The sequence below is a fragment of the Cylas formicarius genome, unplaced genomic scaffold (assembly GCF_029955315.1).
Source record: "Cylas formicarius isolate icCylForm1 unplaced genomic scaffold, icCylForm1.1 PGA_scaffold_1__22_contigs__length_36826433, whole genome shotgun sequence".
Lineage (NCBI taxonomy): Eukaryota > Metazoa > Arthropoda > Insecta > Coleoptera > Brentidae > Cylas > Cylas formicarius.
In genome coordinates, this window is record NW_026844264.1 from 35,021,622 (window position 1) to 35,042,079 (window position 20,458).

Here is a 20,458-nt window from a genome sequence, read left to right on the forward strand (position 1 = left end):
CACGGGGAAAAACATTTTTAAGACGAATGGCAGATTTCAGTTGGTGCTAAACATGTTCGATGGGATTAAATATGGTGGTAAGGTGGCCTTAAAACTGTATGTCCTAGATTTTTTGCATAATTATCACAAAGGTATTCCTTTTGCAGGTTCAAACTTTGTAGAACCTCAATTAATTGCTTTTTGGTATAATCTTCGTGAAAATAAATGTCATTATACATGTAGTTTTGGATTGTTGCTTTTGTGTCACATGAGGAGGGGTTTTAATCAACTGTCTACTGTTATAACCTGCATTGTCCATTACAATGACGCTAGATACACTTGACTCGCACATATGTTGCATAATTCGAACACGATTCAGCACACGCTGTATTACACACGAAATAAGAATGATTACTAATAAACTTAAACTCAGTAGTATACCAAACCAAAGACTATTAAACATAGGTAGATGTAAAATTATTTTCTAATACAGACCACAATTTTACCCGAATTTAAATTCCGATCGCCCTCGGATAATCCCATTCAAAAGCAATCGGTCACTTTCTTATATCTATGAACAGACCATACCTCATAATTTTATACACCGCTCTCGGAAACTATTACCTCCCACGCGGTTACCAAAGTAACCACTAATAATAATTACAAATCACTCCACTTGTCTCTTGCCCAAATGCCCGTATTTGCATCGCATCAGCAATTTTATAAAGGACTTACGCAATCTGTTTGGGTTGGAAATTTTTTGAAGTAAGGCAGACATCGACGGTACGCCACTGATTTCTCTTTTTTGAAATTCGCTTCCACTTCTAAGCAAACCCGAATAAATATCGGCCACCCTTGGATAAACCCATTCAAAAGCAATTGGTCACTTCCTTATATCTATGAACAGACCATACCTGTAAATTTCACTTCGATGAGTCTGTATTTGCTTATGCTCTGATGGTTTTTGGTTTATGCAATTTATGCTTTTGTAATCCGTTATTGCGTTGTAAAGTCAGCTGATTGCTCTTAAATAAATAAAGAAGTAAATAAATAAATAGACAAATAGATAAGCAAATAAATAAATAAATATTTTTTTGAAAAAATAAAATTTCGCAGTTTTTGGCAGAACCCGGTAATAATTGTTGTCTCTTCGATCTCTTCTCGGTCCCCGTCCCCCAGGACCCCCGATCCTTGACTTATTTAACGGCTTGACGCCGTGACGGTTCCTAATATCATTTCAACGACCATCCGAAAAATGAAACGCTCGTTCTCGGTCGAATTAATGTCGGCTGTCGCGTCTACCGGCTCGTCTCGCAACGGGTAAGCAAATTTTTATACCCGACGAATTTGAATGTTCTCGCCGGGATTGATTAAAAGTTGTTTCCCCGCTGAAAAGAAGAGAAGACAATGTATTTTATTTCGCTTCTGTTAAGTTGAGATTAAATGATAAAAAAATATTGTTTAGTTTTGTTAAAAAAAACTGATAGTTCCAAAGTAATAGATACCTATGGAAATGTATAACTTTATAATGATGCCAATAATAATAATAATAATAATCATATTCGTTAATGAGACATTTAGATACATAATACACACATCTTTTTGACAATATAATTCGGCTGTCCGAATGATCTGTTCTGTAAGACAAATTGACTACTGAATCCACAGCCTTCTAGATATGGCCAATTTTTATTAAAAGAGAAATTCAAATTTCCGTTTTTTGCGAATACCAATACGAAAAATTCGATTTCCGAAAGTAAAGTAAAAGAATTATAAAAATAACTATGAGGTTAATTAACAGGTAAGGATGATAAGGCGAAGAAAAGTCTATGCTCGTAAAGCATAGTTCTATGTAAGGTATTCTCCCTAATATTTATATTGTGAGGTACATAGCGAAAAAATAGTTTATTTTTTAAAGCCTTTAAGATCATGTAGGTTTACACGGCAAATACATATTCAGCACTTGTTTTGCTTAAAGGCCGTCGTCATAGCCACCTTACACTATTCTATTCAGGAAGATTGTCACATTAATTAGTTAAAAAATATGAAGTTGGAATAACTAAGGCTTTTACTGGTTCACCAATTTGAAAAAATAATAAAACCCCAGAGAAGCAAAATAAGCAAGATTCCTCTGTTGATGGAATAGAACTTATATCCGGCATTTCTCTAGTTGGAGATGTTTTCTTCACTCTGCGAAATGAACGTTAAATATTTTGAGAAATTGATGATGGTCTAACGCGACCCCGTATAAGGTTTCCGAAGGGGGCCCGTTAATCCCAAACATACGGTGTGAAATATTAAGACCCCGCCCCAATTTCGCCAATCTCGAGTCGACAGACGTTCTCCGATAATGAGTGTATAACAGAGCTCCGAGAGCAAATTATTAACAGTCGGGAGGATGCGTGTGTGGTCCGACCGGTGGTTCCGCGAGCGAACCTCTGTAGGTCGACATCTATGGTGTCCAAATTTGTTCCATTAATAAAAGGATTTCCTATTAAAGGGGTCTAAATGTGGGATGAAAAAGTATTTTCTAAGGTACAACACCCTAATTCAAATATAAACTCATTTCATGTTAATTAATTCCTGGGATGTATGGTCAACGAAAAATGGAACGTAGACCAAGAAATATAATCCAGAATTGAGCTTCAAAAGTTACTTGTAAGCTTAAATCTCGGGTGCGGAATGAACTACAATGAACAAAATCGAAGAGTTTGAAATATGGACGCTTCGACGAATGCTCAAAATACCCGTTTAATTTTTGTAGAACGTTATCACTTTCAACGCGTTTTTCTTCAAGGTAAAAATCGAGTGAACTGGAATAAGGGACCTCTGTAAATAGAGAAATTTGATGAGACACGATGAACGCCTACGCAGGGCACTATAAGAAGGAACACTTTCAAGCTAATGAACGATATTTTTTGCAGAACCTCAACTTCTCCAAGAAGTCGATAACATTGAGATTCGACAGATGTGGTTTCCGCAATATGGACAACAAAAATATTGATACTAAAATATTAAATATATTTTGTAATCTCATGATTGGAGAGTTTTGTCCTACGTTGGCTCAATTTGATTGGCATAAGACACGACTGGTCTAATGGGCATATCTTGTATATGTAATTTAACTAAAGAATATAATTTCGGAGGTTGTGGATTCATAATTGTTAAAAAAAAATTTATAACGCGGCTTTCATATATGTGTAGTCCCGGTAGATAAAGGTACGTCATAATAATAAAGATAAATGTTTATTAGAATCTTACACATAAACATTTTTTGAAGGTTCCTGTTTTTTGAAACTTCCCCTGTTAGAAGAAGACATGGAAAACAACGCAGAATTTGAAGACGAAGTGGAGATGGTAGTCGAACCTAATGACAATTTAGAATACGAACTACCTCAGAAAATAAAAAAACGGATCCATTTGTCTTCGGATGCTAAACAAATTCTTTTGAATGTTGACAATTTTATCAGAAATTCAGTAGGGGCAGTAGGAGCAGCAATAAAAACAATTGACATGACTAAAGTTTCGTAAGCAAAATTGTTGCAAATGGGATAGTAAGAGGAAAGTGAGAGAAGAGCAACACGCAACACTTTGTACTAATTTTTGTTCTGGAGTAATGAAGAGTAGTTGACCACGGTTGTAAAAGCACTATATTTCTGGTTGAAGTATAATTCTCAATGTCGTAGCCCGAACAAAGTTATTCCGGAAAAACCAGAAGGCGAGAACGGAAAACGTCCAACAAATTTTTTTTGTTTTCGACGCTGATCATTTCGGTACCGTCGCCGTAGATACTTTTGAAAAATACGATCGATCATCGATTTTCGTAAGTGATAAATCACAATGTACAGGAAAACAGGAAAAATGCTGCCACTAGCTGCGGGAAAAAGTAACGGGGTCAGCTGCGTCTCGTGTCAAACGGTACGGGTCACGAAAAAGGCAATGCGATTCCATCTCGATAGCGAAACCGAAATAAATCAAACAATTATCTACAGGGAGGCGCGGTGTCGCGAAACCATGCGGCCGCGCAGATACGCATCTCGCTTAAAAACGCACTGCGCAGACTCCGACGCGTCGGTCGGGTCGTCGTGATTTGTGTTCTCGTTCGCGGTCGCTGGATCGAGAGATTCGACGGTACGATATCGGAACAAATTAGCGGCCAAATTATAGGCTTTTCGGTGCCGCTATCTTCATCGGTGCGCGGCTGATGGCCCCGGGTACTATCGATTACGCCGCCGTCGCCGCCGCCGCCGCCTCTCTGACGTCCAGATGGCGGTTTTTATGATTTAGGTGTGCGGCGGCTCCGTTTAGCGTTAATTGCCGCCATTTTTCCCCGCGAAACTAGATCGAGCCGGTCGTATACAGGGTGAGTCAACGATACAGCACCGTTCATTATTCGAAGTGTTTTCGGAGCGCGAGCATTGAAGATGCCAAGTGAGATTTTGGCGAAACGTCTGCAGGATTCCAGTCGGATGCAGGATTTGCAGGATTCCAGTCGGATGCAGGATTCCAGTCGGAGTTCAACGAGCGAACGGATGATATCCCGGAGTATAGTGTCATCACATTTTTCCGTCCGTGAATCAATACGTGAGAATATATATATATATATATATATATATATATATATATATATATATATATATATATATATATATATATATATATATATATATATATATATATATATATATATATATATATATGTTCGAAGTGTTTTCGGAGCGCGAGCATTGAAGATGCCAAGTGAGATTTTGGCGAAACGTCTGCAGGATTCCAGTCGGAGTTCAACAAGCGAACGGATGATATCCCGGAATTTAGTGTCATCACATTTTTCCATCCGTGAATCAATGCGTGCAAATATATATTTATCAACTTTAGTTAAAAGTTCATAGGTTCAATTTACACATTTCAGTGCATTATATAATAATAATGCATTAATTAATATACAACATTATGCAACAATTTTCGATATTTGGTCGTAGTCGTTGTTTAAAAAATTCTAAAAGCGTATCGAATAACTAACACAAACTGCAACACATTGCCAGCACATCGAACTGCTAATTAAACTCTAAGATTCAAAACAATTTTAATTTTAATTTTCTCACATTTTTATCAGCTATAACCAACAAATATCTAACAAACTACGCGCTTTTGCCCCGGCCTTTTCGTGTTTTTGTACCTTATCTATTGGTACATAGATGGCGCCACAGATTAACATAATGTGATGTATTCGTTTATTTTCTCTTTCCAGGAGAATGTTTCCTACGGTGAGGGTGTCATTCACGGGCATAAGGCCTGAGCAAAAATACGCGGTGCTTATCGATATCGTTCCGGTCGATAACAAACGATATCGATACGCGTATCATCGATCCTCGTGGTTGGTGGCAGGCAAAGCGGACCCGCCCGCCCCCTGCCGCATATACACCCATCCGGACTCTCCATACACGGGGGAACAGTTGAGAAAACAAGTGGTTTCCTTCGAAAAGGTCAAGTTGACCAACAACGAGATGGACAAGCACGGCCATGTAAGCGAGCATTTTTTTTATGAGCAAAAAATTATAGGGCCCATTCAACACGAAAGACTAGTTTGTAGTAGTTTTTGAGAAACTGGAAAATAAGGGAACAAGGTGTTAAAAAAATGTAAATGTCATTAATTGTGGGCTTTCAGAATTTGCAATGACTTCTTCTTCAGGTCAAGGGTCAAAAGTGTGCTAAATGTAAAGTTATTAAGTTTAGTGCATGTACATGAACTGTTTGACATAGCCCTTAAATATTTGCTCATCATTTTCGGGCATCCTGCACTGCAATTGTACTTAAAATATGCTTAAATCAGTTGAATCGTTAAAAAAGACGGAACTGAATAACTAAACTAAGGTCAAAGCAGGACAGGAAAGGGCAAACCAAGTCTTATTATTCCGAGTGTTGTGCGAGTGCCATGAAGTGCTTTGAAATGTCGCGGTGGAGAGTGACCTTTCTTGCCTTGTTTGTGTCCGCTGACTTTCTTAACTTCAACTCTTGTATGTGGACGGCAGGCCGCTACTGGTTGTCAAAACGGAATCAATCCCGTATAACTTCTTATGTGTCTTTTCTAAAAATGGAACCAAATACAATACGCATAATTTTACGTGATATCGCAGCTGCGAGGAGAGATGATTAATTAAATTCTGTTAATATATTGTTTTTTCATTTGGCAACTTAGAAGAAGGTTCGATTATAGTCTTTTATTGCTATATTATTATTCGCATGGGGCAATTAATTGCTCCCGATCGCATGAAATATTTTTGTTCCAAAAAAGGATTAAGAAAAAAAAGAAACATTATTCCTGCAGAAATATATTTACTGAAACGCAAATTTTGACGTTTCCCAGTCTTTACATATTGAATTGGGTAACGATGGTTAAATCTAATTATAATGAGTATATATGTATATGTAGTTTCAGACAGAATTATAACCTAGATATTCCAAAACGTAAATTAAGTTCGGTAGCAAATAGCTCAATCGTCCTTCTTATAAAACTTTTTAATAAATTACCACCTGGGATGAGACGGATGTCGGGCTGCGGTCAGTTTAAGGCTGAGGTGGAACGATTGCTTATCGAGAAGGCGTCTGTACAAGAGTACCTGCAGTGCCCTTTTTAATTCGTGTTTTAACCAACGCTTGTCCATTTCAACTTTCAAATAAAGTATATTATTATTATTAACTACTGTAATTTGTTACTGGAACTTTGTTCTGTCGAATTACTTAAGAAAATAAATAAAATGAATTAAAAATAATCGACATGAAACGTTTTTATGCTTTTTTCATTTCGTTTTGTTTGACAGTTGGTGTTAAATTCGATGCACAAGTACCAGCCGAGGATACATCTGGTTAAGCGACCCGATGGGCTCAACAGCCACGTGACCGACTTGGAAAACGAAGAGTACAAGACGTTCATCTTCCCGGAAACCATATTTACCGCTGTGACCGCGTACCAAAATCAATTGGTGAGCGCTTTTCCATGTCTTTAAACGAAACGTCGATCCGGCATCACTGCCGGATCCAGATTAACCCGTTAAATTACGAGACGTGATTTCGATAACACCCCGTATATTTTCTTCAACCGCGTCTCATGGTGGGCGGCCTTTAATTGAGCGGCACTCGTACGGTGGTAGTCGCGGATATTTTGTTTTTCTGCTAAACGCATAAATTTTCCCAGCGTTGAGGACCGCGACGTGATTAAAATGCAACACATGGATACATCGGTAATTTATTTGAAACCAGCAGCGGCAGCGGCAGCTTCGCGCGTTTTTCTTTTACACTCGTTTCGGGACGTCTCGTTTCGCGATATACTCTCCACTCTCCGGCTTGTTCGTTGTGACGAGGTGGAATTAGGATATACAAGGCAGGTATCAAATTATCAAAAAAAAAAAAAGAAATAAATAAATGTGAAAGTTGTTTGTGAGACAAGGTTGCAAATAAGATAGTTACCATTGTATACAGGATGGTATAGGAAATCCCATGTAAATTTTAAGTGGCCAAATATAGGCTCCCCTGTACCCTGCGTTCAATTTGTCTTGATATAATTTTAAATGGATTAATTTTTTGTTTTTAGAGATATCAAGGTAAACGAGAAAACAAAGTGTATTTTTTTCAATGGAACACCCTGTATATTATATGTGTTTAATAGAATATCTTATTAGAATTACACTTTATATGTTAATCCACTCATTTTTGACAATAAATTCTGAATTTAATAATTTCTGATTAATAAAAGTGCAACCGAGCTCCTTCAAAACACATATTTCCAATGCTGGCAAACACATTTGCAGGAAACGGTAACGTGTTAAATGCTAAAAAGGTACGGTGGAATCATAATGCTTTTAATGAGGACGGCAAACGTATTAGGATTCTATGAAGCGCATCCAGTTTCCTCATAAATGGGCATATTTTGAGTCCGGTATTGATAGATCGACAGTTAACTGGAGATCATTATTCGCAACTCTTGCAGCACCAAATAAATATAAATATATCGGCCCTGACGGTGCCAGAAAATTGATAGCGTTTTGTTTTACACAAAACTTGGAAAAAAACTTGACGCTAACCCTACAATTTGTTTTTTTTTTGTTTTGCCTTGATATCTCTAAAAATAAAAAAGTTGCAGACAATTTTATGAAGTAGTTGTAATATAACTTTGCGAAGGGAATAAGTCGATCTTTACGTATTAAATATGATAGCAAAATTAGAAAATTTTTATAGTTTGGGTAATAAATCAAACGCCAGTAAAATACATTTTGACAATGATAACACGAAAATTCGTGGTATTATGCTGAAAACAGTGTCTGAAAGGTTAATTTTTCTGCTAAACCTATACCTTCTATTTTAAGAATTAAACACGTATTATTCAGCTGATAATCTAGATAATAGAGCAGAAGAAAGAGACAATAGAGATTTAAACATTTTACTGCATGTGGAAGAAAACAAAATGATTACTACGAGGATTCTTGGACAAGCTGTAAATAAACATCAAACGACTTAGGAAATCGCCAATATTTTTTCTATAAATACGAAAGGCAACAAGAGCTCTGGGAAGGCGATGATGAAAGAAGAGCATTTTGGTTTGAAATGATGGAAAAAGCAAATAATGAGAGAGATTTAAAAAATTGTTTCACTGATAGATGTACATTCATACCCAACAGCGAACACAATGTTCAAAACTGGTAATCTACGGACATCACATAATTGAGCTATTTTGGACTTGCAAAATCACACTAGAAGAACTTGTTGGCGAAGGTCAGGAGATCTGGTACCATATGGTTAGGAAGTGTTTGGGAAATACGTTTAAAGAGGATATTATTGGCCCAAGTTGTGGAATCCTTTGGCGACCCAAGTCACATGTTAACAATGTTAGAAGTGATCTCAATTACACTGTAAATGGAAGGTTGTTTGAACATTTACTTAAAAAATAATGTTGCTCTTTAGCAATGTTTTGTAGCCGTACTCTTATTATAATTATTAATTATTTTCCATAAAAGGCTTGACGGTCAAATTTATAGTCGTGACTTGAAGCTTCTTGTTGCTTAAATTGTCCTTTAAAGAAAATTTTTTCAAGTACGCTTTAATGTAAATTGAGGTCTTAAATAAAACTCGTTTATTATTATTATTATTATTATTATTATTATTATTATTATTATTATTATTATTATTATTATTATTATTATTATTACTATCATTACTATTATTATCATATTATTTTCTGGGTAATGTAATAAAGGAGAACGCATTTTCGCAGACCCACAAACTTGTACCAAAAGATGCAGAAAGAATGTTTAGTTCATTGCCAAACTAATATCGAAAATATGTCAAAAACTTCGAAATTGCTCTTTTAAAGAAATATGGAACTTTTAGTTATACGAATGAAGATCTCGAAGCTTTTGAAACATTACAATGGTGCTTAATGAATCCGCCATTACTTCGGACTCGCTAAAAGGACAGAGCGGATTTATTTCATCTTGGTCTTGAAATGTTCGTGGTCTAAAAGGCGACGAAAATTGTAATAATTGCCGGGAAAACCAACAAAGCAGCCCTTTTTCTCTAAATAAAATGTATAAACAATATGAACTTAATTGCTATACTTCAACCATGATATTTGACATTTGATTTGACAACCAACTAATATGTCAATCCATCTTGTTGCTCTTCAGAACGCGTCAATAAGTATTACGAAATCTATGAGTGCGGCAGAACTTTCTTTACTGCGGCGATCCTTTGTGGTAGGTAGTAATGTGCCCTTTTTTTGATATTTTGTGAGGATGGCACTTTAATGCTTAATGATTATTTTATACAAAATTCTAGGTCTTTTATTTATCGATTGAGACAGTACGGAGTGCGCCGGGTCAGCTAGTCGAAAATAATAAGTTTAGGTAAGTTTCGAACCTACAGAGAGCGAGAGGAAATATTCGTCGTATTCGCGAGCGGTCGTAAATTATCCTCGAACGTGGGGTGGGGCGAGGGGCGCCCCCGAATAACGTCGACTTCGAAGCTCGTTAGTGGCTTCCGAAAACATTGATGTTGTGAAATGTGTCATGTTTTGCCCGCGGTGGCATCCGAGGTGCGTTCCGACTATGGCAATTCGTCACTCGTCGCCCTCCCGAGTGAGAGAGTCTGTGCCACGGACCACACGTGCGTCCCGTGTGAAAACCACGTCGCTACGTCTCGTCCCATTTAAAACGGCCATTATTTTATTTGCGCCGGCTTTGACGCGACTCGTTCCGCTTGAAACCCGACGTTTTTCCACGTTGTATAGTCCGTTCGTTAGCCAGAGGGAGTAATGACGTCAACTTCGACTTCTTTATCGTTCTGTTATTCTTATAATGTTTAAAAGTGAGAGTGTAATGAGTGACAATCTTTTTTTGGGAATAGTCAACATGACTTTCAGTGATCAGAGTTATACTCTGGTTCTTGATCATATTGTGATTGTGAAGTTTAAGTATTTCTACCTACCATTTCTAAGGGAGGATTTGTCAATATTTTAACCCACTATATCCATATATTTCTCACGATCTTCAATTATTTCTATCCTGTTAGTTGGGATCCTACTCGTAGCTGAAAAAGTAGGCATTGAAGATGAAATGAAGGACCATGCTTGCTTCATCTAAGCAAAGAAATACAAACAATGAATTAAAATGACTAGGCTATTTGAACATTTGAGGCATTTCTACTCAGGAATAGTCTGTTGACTAGTCTTACTTTCTTACTGATAAAACTCGACCGAATGGAAACGACGACAATTATCAGGAGTGACGTCCGCGGTTTCTGGCTACTCGCCAAGCTACTGAACGCGCTGACGGGTCCCGGTATAAATGCGTTGCCGATTCACTAGCCGCGAAACGTATCGTTGTTCAATTTCGGGGCCATCAGTGTCGACCACCCATTATCGCCCGAGTCATTTTTAATTTTCGGGAATATGGAATGCGACGCGACTCGCGAACGAGCCGTTGACAGAACGAAGCCGACACGGCCGAGACGCGAAGTATTTTTCGTCCGAGTAATGGTTTGTCCAAAGGGGGGGTGATCCTAATTATAGCAGAAATATATGCTCGCCGATGACGAACGGAAATTATTATGAACCGTGTCGTCTGTGTGGTCGTAATTAAGACTCCGCGCAGGAAAATCCACTCGTGTATTTCGCGGGTGCGGTGTCGATTGATTTGTGCGGCGGGGGTAACGTACAGGATTGCCACGTTTAGTTCTAAAAACATTAACATGGCCGACAACATTCTGGAGGAAGGAAACCTCAAAGAAAAACCACTTGGTCCCCCAGGCTGGGCGATGTGCTAGCTCCGAATCTTCTGGAGAGCAAACGTAATGATTGAACTGAGGTGACTTTTACTTGATGAAAATCCATTTATGAGCAGGGGAATTACCGTCTCCAGCGTTGTGATGTTGAATGAATGAATGAATGAACTATTCAAACTATCCATAAAGTAGTATAAAGAAGAAGAAAGAAGAGTATAAAGGCTCTTCTAATTAAAAAAGCGAAGATGTGGAAGGTCTAAATGCTACATCTGAATGTAGCGCATCGTGGATAGAATATGATTGGGGAAAATATGAAAGTAGTAGAAATTTCTCCTGTACACTTGGGCATGTAAATAGTGTTTTCGCTCATTTACCCAAAACGCTGACTGATTTTGACAGCAATTGCTGCTATTAACCCAGCATATTTTACTCATTAGTAAAGAAAGGATTAATGGTTTTTTAAAAGTGTCAGTTATAGGCAATGGCTAACATCTCAGTGTTCCAAGCTAAGTGTGTACGTAGCCGTCTTGTCAAATAAACACTCACTTCAAAACAGCAACGCAATACAACACTAATTGTTAACTGCACATGACATGCCGAAAAACAAATGTACCAAAAGACCTAGAACTGTGTAACATTGCGTATGCAACCGAAAGGATTGAGACCAGATTGACGGGTTGCCTAACATCAGACGCCACGTAGAACGCTTTTATTTTGATTTACTTCGTAAACAATCAGTTTCGGTTTTATCAATTCGCCACTCATATCAGGGGCGGAACCGCCGGCATGTTGCTGTGTCTTCTGTGCCTGAAGTATCCCCGGAATATCACGGAGATTTCGGTTACGCTCCAACCCCACGCGTACGCGAGTTTATCACGTCGAGGTTAATTTCCACAAAGATTTCCATGACGCAATTGTACTTACATCATTTTAAACTGTTTTCGAAGTGCACGACAAAGCTGTAAAATTTTCCAAAGAATTTCGAATCACTTTTAACGAAGACTGTTTTTCACTTTTATTCTGCCATCCATCGCGATGTTTCTGCGATAACTTCATAACCTACAGAGTTATAATTAGATGACACTGGTTAGAAGTTTGTCATAGAATTGAATTATCATTTTTACTGTTATTGGCCACGATCGCCAGGGTCATTCGGCCATAAAAATAGATTATTTGATCTCTGATGGAACAGGACTGTTGAAGGACAGCTGTATCATTAGGTGTATGTAACTCGAAAGTTCCAACTATGTCCGTTGGTTCCCCAAACTCTTGTTATCGTTCATATCTTCTTAGTCAGTCAACACATCCATGTCGGGTGGAATATAGACCGCGTGACGAGGAATGGAATGCTAAAATACATAAGAATACGTAAATCCAAATAATACTTACGACTTTCATTATTATTGTCCTCATCCATCACGATCTCATCTATAACCGCCTCTAATTCCTTTTGAATCAAATACCTCGGAAATGCCATATTTTACGAACTCTAACGTTCATTGCACAAGACACAAACTAATACTAAAGAACACGCTACTTGTCTAGACTTGCGATAACAAAGTTTTGTTTCGCAGATAAACCAGTGGTGAAATCATAATCAATATAGTATTTCCAGTGTATGTTCTCTGCGATGTAATCTACATGCCATAGACTTAACAAAAATGGCAATACTAATCCAAAATATATTTTTTTTACTATTTTGAATTTACTTGAAAATGGGATACAAATCTATGTACCGCTTTTCTTAGCTTTTAAAGTCACACATGAAATAGTGATTTATATGGTTTTATGTCCTTTAGTAGTGATAATAAAATTCCTACGAAACCAATGAACGAACCAATTGATTGAATGAATGACTAGACAAACAAGTGACCATAGATAGATTCTATGGTCTATCTATTATCCATGCTACTACTACTAGTGCTGCCGCGTCGCGGAGAGTATCTCATGTCTGCGTTTCGTTATTGCAAAGGCTAGTTTATCAATAATGTATAAAATAATGTTTTTATTGTTACTTAATTTGACAGTGTTGCACATTTAAAGGAATAAGTAAGTAGATTTTTGGTATATCGGATGAAATATATCGATATTAGATTCGATACGGGGCGTTTCGATAATATCGGATGAAAGCGATATTGTCGCGTAATGTATCGATATTTTTTTAGTATCGATTTATATCGATCGATGGTTTTATTCTTAATTTAAAATTAGATTTTGAAAAATATGGTCGAATATTGCCTGTCCACGTCCACGTTAGCAAGTGAAGTATGGAACATTTTGGATTTAGATAGATAATCTTTCTTCTTTTTACCGCAACTTATTACCTTCTACCTTGTAAGCCGCGTATGACGCCTTCGGCGCATAATTGCGGCGTCGCGACGCCCCGACCATTAAATTGGCCGCTTTGCTATTAAAATTTTGCGTCGGACAATAATAACGGCACCGCCACCACCGGTATTGGGCGATAAGATCGCGGAAATATTACCTATATATAATACGCGTACTTAATAATTATTAAGAGGCTTTTCGAAACAACTCGCGTATACTGACCGTGATTTACGGGGCGAGATTTAGATGAACGTGACCGATCGGGTGGCCCCTCGCGAAAAATTTAATGAAATATGTGCGAGGCGATCGGGGGGAATTCCTCGCAACGTTTTCATGTATATATACGGTAATTTATAGGACCCGGCGTGTCGCGTAAACACAGTTATTAACTTGGCGAAACAATAAATCCCGCGGAGAGCAATTCCCTCCGACCCCCCGCACCTCAGCGCGTGCGTTCGTGTCTTTCTAATTAAGAACGCAGCGTCTCGTTCGCTCCCTTAGAGGAATTAATAGGAACGCCACAAATGGTCGAAAATCCCGAACGGCGTTCGGTCCCGTTTCCGACGTTTCGGTGAGTCTCGTTCCTAATGGCCCCACCAAATCTTTTGTTGTTGCATTGGCGTAGCAGAAAATATTTGTGTTGATTGTGCTCTTTTATGATGAAAAAGTGTTCAAATGGTTGAAATGAAACAAAAATTTTAAGCACGAGCACTTTAATAATTATTCCCAAAATGTAGTATTTCCGCCATATTTTTTTTCCATCCACATTTCCTTGTATTTGACGTCCAATCCACAGTGTCTTGTCCAAGTAAAAGCCTATAGTAATAACATTTTTGGTTTTTATGAGAAAGGTAACCTCTACCTTTATACACCTTACTAGGAGTTACCAGTTGATATATTTGATATATATATATATATATATATATATATATATATATATATATATATATATATATATATATATATATATATATATATATATATATATATATATATATATGATGACACTATACTCCGGGATATCATCCGTTCGCTCGTTGAACTCCGACTGGAATCCTGCAAATCCTGCATCCGACTGGAATCCTGCAGACGTTTCGCCAAAATCTCACTTGGCATCTTCAATGCTCGCGCTCCGAGTGTTCGAAGTGTTTTCGGAGCGCGAGCATTGAAGATGCCAAGTGAGATTTTGGCGAAACGTCTGCAGGATTCCAGTCGGAGTTCAACGAGCGAACGGATGATATCCCGGAGTATAGTGTCATCACATTTTTCCATCCGTGAATCAATACGTGAGAATATATATATATATATATATATATATATATATATATATATATATATATATATATATATATATATATTTCTAGTTTGTGAGTTCTTGGATCCTTTTGATTTTATATAATCTTAAGAAATGGTTCTTGGGTTTTTTTTGGTCCTTTCTTAGTGAAATTAAAATAAGTTTCCGTTACTTGTGAAACATTTTATTTTTTGCGACGTTTCGGCCTTCAAGACCTTCTTCAGACATTTAATTTTAACCTACAAAAATGTGTTTTTAAATAAAATTATTTATAGCATTGTTTTCCTGGTCATAATTAAAACATAGATAAAAATTTGTATAGGAGTCAGCATTGAAATGATTAAAAATTACTAGTGCAAGTCAATAGAACAAACAAAGTGATTAAAAATTGTATAAAAATAGATGCACAACAATAAAACATACATAATTTTTTATATTACGATTACATACATACCTTAAGCCAAAAATCAACGGTTCACTATATAGTTGTTTGGTAATTTACAGTTTTACAACATTCACAACAGACATATTGAATATGTAAATCGACGAGCCACTTCACAGTAGGACAACGGAGTTTTTTTTTTTTTCTAAAGCTTTTTTTTTTCTTTTTGTTTGTGTGAGATTCACGGGTTAATGTGTCTGTTTATTTAATTAAGTTGTGATAAATTTTGCTGAGATTTTTTGTGTCAGTCTTAGAGTTTATGGCGTTCGGATTTTTTTGGATCTCAATCATTTCATAAAATTCCCGTCTTTTTGTGTGCCTTTCTGAGCGTAAAATTTTCACACTTTGAAACTCAAACGAGTGCTGATTCTCCCTGGAATGGCTCGAAAGAGCAGTGTTATTTTTTTTGTCATATTTATGGCCGTTTAAGCGACTTTTTAAGTATTGACTAGTTTGTCCGATGTAGACACCGTTACAATTTTGGCACGGTATTTGGTACACCACGTGGCTTTTTTTCTCGTCAGGGATTTTTGATTTTAATTTACTAAAGTTTTGTTCTAATAGGTGTGTGTGTTGTATATATTTATATATATATATATATATATATATATATACAGTGTGTCCAAGATAAGGATGCACAGCATGGGGATCTCGGAAAGTATAAGAGATACAGTGTCGGTTAAATTAGACAAAAGTTGCGCATTTTGATACCGAACAAGATCCCGTTTTACAAATTTGAAAATTCCAAGCCGTTCCGGAAATATCCGAGAAAAACCGAAATATTGCGATTTCGTTTTTATTATTTTTTAAAGCTATTTGAAAAGATATGAAAAAACGGAAAACACTTTTCCATTGGCACTTTTTAATCTCTCCAAATTGACGTTAACAAATTTTCATTACAGCGTTTCGAATCCATGGAACCACCATCAACTTTGATTTTTCTTATGGGACGGAAAAAAAGTACACACAGTATTCGGTTGTGCTTTTCATTGCGAATTCAACGATGTACGATACAATATGGTTACTTATGTTTTTATCCAGAAAAATGGATTTTTAATACATTTCAGCATTTAAATGGAGTAGGCCATGACAAAATGACATCCAGTCAATTTCAATGACACATTAATGTTATTTGTCTTTGTTATCAGTCGATCATAAGTTTATTCCTTTAGTTATTGTTTTTGTATTTTTATTGTTGTTGTCTTTTTCTAATTTATTTTGTTCTACAATGGAGGGAGGTAATTTTACAAACGAAGAAAAATGTGATATGCTGTCTTGCTACATCTGATGCCAAAGAAATTGTGTGGAAGCCGAGCGTATGTATTCTAACAAATACCCAGAGCGGAGACAACCTGACAAGAGTATTTTTCGGCGTTTGTTATTTAATCTGAAAGAATATGGATCATTTAAGAAGCCTGCATTATCCCGACAAAAACCTTCCAATGAAGAAAACCAATACATTGTTCTACAATCTGTTATCGAAAATCCACAAACTTCTACCAGAGAAATTGAAGACCAGAATGGGGTAGCTAAATCTACAGCTCAGTTTATTTTAAGGAAAAATGAATTTAAGCCTTACAAATTCAGAATATGTCAAGGATTAAAACCGGGTGACGACGAACGACGTAGACATTTTTGTGAGTGGTATACCAGGATGTGTGATGAGAGTTTTAATTTTCCATATAAAGTGATTTGGTCTGATGAAAGTATGGTGACCAATAACGGTATTTATAACAGGCGCAATACACACTATTGGTCGCAACAAAATCCACGTGTTAATAGACTATCCAGACATCAAGTTCGCTTTGGGTTTAATATTTGGTGTGGGATTTTTGGTAGCAAGATTATAGGCCCTATTTTCTATAATAATTCCTTAACTTCCGAGCGGTACCTTGACATCTTGAGGCACGATTTAGAAGATGCCTTAGATGATTTACCGCTAGGCGCTGTGCAAGGCTGCTGGTTCCAACAAGATGGTGCCCCAGCCCATAACTCCAGAGAAGTTCGCCAATATTTAACTGAACGGTTTGATGGAAAATACATTGGGACTTACAGTGAAACACCTTGGCCTCCAAGGTCCCCGGACTTAACTCCCTTGGACTTTTTCTTATGGGGCTACATAAAAAATGAGGTATTCAAAGAATGTTTTGACAACGAGGAACAATTACGTCAATCAGTACGAGCAGCGTTTAATAAAATTACTCCTGAAATGTTAAGTCGTGTTTTGGAGTCTACCGTGAGACGGGCGTACTTATGCCTAGAAAATGGAGGTCATTTATTCGAACATTTGTTATAGAATTTGTTTTTCATTAACTTGTTGGATTTAGTTGTTATGTTTAATAAACAGTTAGAGTTAGTAAATAAATAAACACATTAACTCGAACTTGTCAATCATTTTCTTTTGCCTTTCATCGTTCGGATCTCATGGCCTACTACAATAAAATACTAGAAATGTATTAAAAAGCCATTTTTCTGGATAAAAACATAAGTAACCGTATTGTATCGTACATCGTTGAATTCGCAATGAAAAGCACAACCTAATACTGTGTGTACTTTTTTTCCGTCCCATAAGAAAAATCAAAGTTGATGGTGGTTCCATGGAATCGAAACGCTGTAATGAAAATTTGTTAACGTCAATTTGGAGAGATTAAAAAGTGCCAATGGAAAAGTGTTTTCCGTTTTTTCATATCTTTTCAAATAGCTTTAAAAAATAATTAAAACGAAATCGCAATATTTCGGTTTTTCTCGGATATTTCCGGAACGGCTTGGAATTTTCAAATTTGTAAAACGGGATCTTGTTCGGTATCAAAATGCGCAACTTTTGTCTAATTTAACCGACACTGTATCTCTTATAGTTTCCGAGATCCCCATGCTGTGCATCCTTATCTTGGACACACTGTATATATATATATATATATATATATATATATATATATATATATATATATATATATATATATATATATACATAATATTTTATTATTTATTTTTATATATTGTTATATTATTATATTATTTATATTGTTATTTAACATTTATTGGTGGCTACTAACTTATACAAAGGTAGAGGTTACCTACCAAAAAAATATAAAATATTTGATTCGTTTCATTCACGGGATTGCAAGAAAAAAGGCTCTTGCCAAGCCTATGTGCCACACTGCATAATATCTAGATCACTCGTTTGCTCCCAGAACTCTAGTCAAGTCCGCCAGTTCTACAGTTATATTCGACGACCTCCACCTCTGTAATACAAATACAAATATTTTTAATGCTAATGAATTCTTTACCATTCTTAAACATTCTGTAGGCGGATCGGCTGTTACAAACCCCCCCAAAGGATTACCAAATAAACGCTAATTTATTATTTAGATGTTCATATCATAGTAAGTTGATCTTCAGAAAGAAATATATACAAACATATACAAACAATCTGTCAAAAACTCGGCATGAAGCAAATCGAAAACCATAAGTTTCTCAAGTATATTTACTGTCCTGATATTTCAGGACAATGACAACAATGATATAGTATTAATAAATTAATTAATAATAATAATAATAATAATAATATCGGCAGAACGTGAAAGAGTAAAACAGGAAAAGATACATAAATAAAAATTAAAAAAACTATACCTATACCCCCCTTATATGGTAGAAAAACATGGGCAACAAAAAAAAAGAATACAAGCACAAGAAATGAAATTTCTAAGAAGAGTGAAAAGAAAATAAAATAGGAAAGAACGCCTGGAACAGACGCACGAGAAGAGCATACCAGCCATATTAATTATGTTTGTTAAAAAATGTTAAAAAATAAATGAAAAATATTTTCAATAGAAATAAGCCATTTTTAAGTTTTGGGATAGCCATGACCAAAACGCTTTCATGTCGTTATTTGGTGCTTGTCAAAGTCTCTCGATTTTGTACTACTTTAACCCATTCGTTAATTCTATGATTTTTTTGTCACATCCAGGAAATATTTTGCACATCAAATTTTATTATTCTCACTACTAAAGTACATAAAACTGTAGAAATCGCTAATTTATGTGTAAAGGAAAGATCTTATATATGACTTCAAAAGTAAACAAAAGCGGTACATAAATTTCTATAGTAAAAAAAAAATATATTTTGGATTTGTATTGCCAGTTTTGTCTATAGCATGTAGATTATATCGCAAAAATCATACATTGGAAATACTATATCAATTATGCTTTATTTTTTGAAAATATCTACCAGTGCGTAAATGCAGCACTGGTTTTATCTATGTGCTAAGATTTATGGAGTTATGGAGTGACCAGCATGCAGTCCCGACTTCAATCCGATTGAGCATTTATGGGATGAGCTAAAAATGAAAATTCGAGACTTCGTATCCCCACCTGGATACCAGAGCTTATTGTTGCAGCAGAGGAAGAGTGTTATTAGGGCAAGAGGGGGTCATACCCATACCCATGATTAAACAATAAGTGCTGAGTTGCTAATTGCCAATATCTCTATTTGTTTTTAGTTAGAAAAAAAGTTTATATATTTTAATCAATTTAAACTAGTATTGAAGCAAATTAAACTGTCATTCAAACAGCGTATATTGAAAAGGAAAGTGGCTTTAGTTTATTTTTTAGTTATTATTTTAGTTGCCAAGCAGAAATCGGCGACCATTTCCGTCATAGTTTTTCCAAAACCCAGTTATTTTAATACTTTGACGAAAGTAAGAATAGACGGGCCTCCGAAATATTCGCCTCACAGGCGACATTTTTCTTCCCGCCTGTGCAGCAAAGCCTGTGCTGTCTCATTCATTACCAGGCAGACCACGAGACACCTGGGGAGTCTTTGTGGTATTCCAATCGGCTGCTGTCACTCCCCGGGGCCGGATAATTGGCCCACCTCGGGTGATTCTCACCGGGACGGTGGGGCCCCTTGTTTGTTTATCAACTACGTTTTTTTCGAGTCCCGAGGAGAACGCTTGACCTTACGCGACGGCTTTTAAAATGTTTCCTCCGATAAATCTCAAGTTTTATTATACGGATACGTTCGATCGAGGTAAGGCGCTTCGGAAATTTCGATTTCTAATTTTTTTTTGCCTGCCGTTTTGTTCGTAGATGGCGCTTAAAGCGTCGAACCGCCACGCGGCGCTACTCTATACACATTCAGGTTTT

The 20,458-nt window shown here is 36.5% G+C and overlaps 1 protein-coding gene and 1 long non-coding RNA gene across 2 annotated transcripts in view; one reads left to right on the forward strand and one right to left on the reverse strand.

The window, feature by feature from the left end:
* LOC132697023 (T-box transcription factor TBX20-like) overlaps positions 1–20,458 on the forward strand; it is a 65,010-nt gene that overhangs the window by 36,021 nt on the left and 8,531 nt on the right. The window contains exons 4-5 of the mRNA XM_060662271.1: positions 5,228–5,501; positions 6,798–6,959. Of these exons, the coding sequence (XP_060518254.1) occupies positions 5,228–5,501; positions 6,798–6,959 (436 nt within the window). The remainder of the gene's footprint in view (positions 1–5,227; positions 5,502–6,797; positions 6,960–20,458) is intronic.
* Positions 9,700–10,957, reverse strand: LOC132697309 (uncharacterized). Its single transcript, XR_009618136.1, has 3 exons — positions 10,702–10,957; positions 10,456–10,606; positions 9,700–10,319 (listed from the first exon to the last, which is right to left on the reverse strand). It is a non-coding gene; the product is annotated as an uncharacterized LOC132697309 (long non-coding RNA).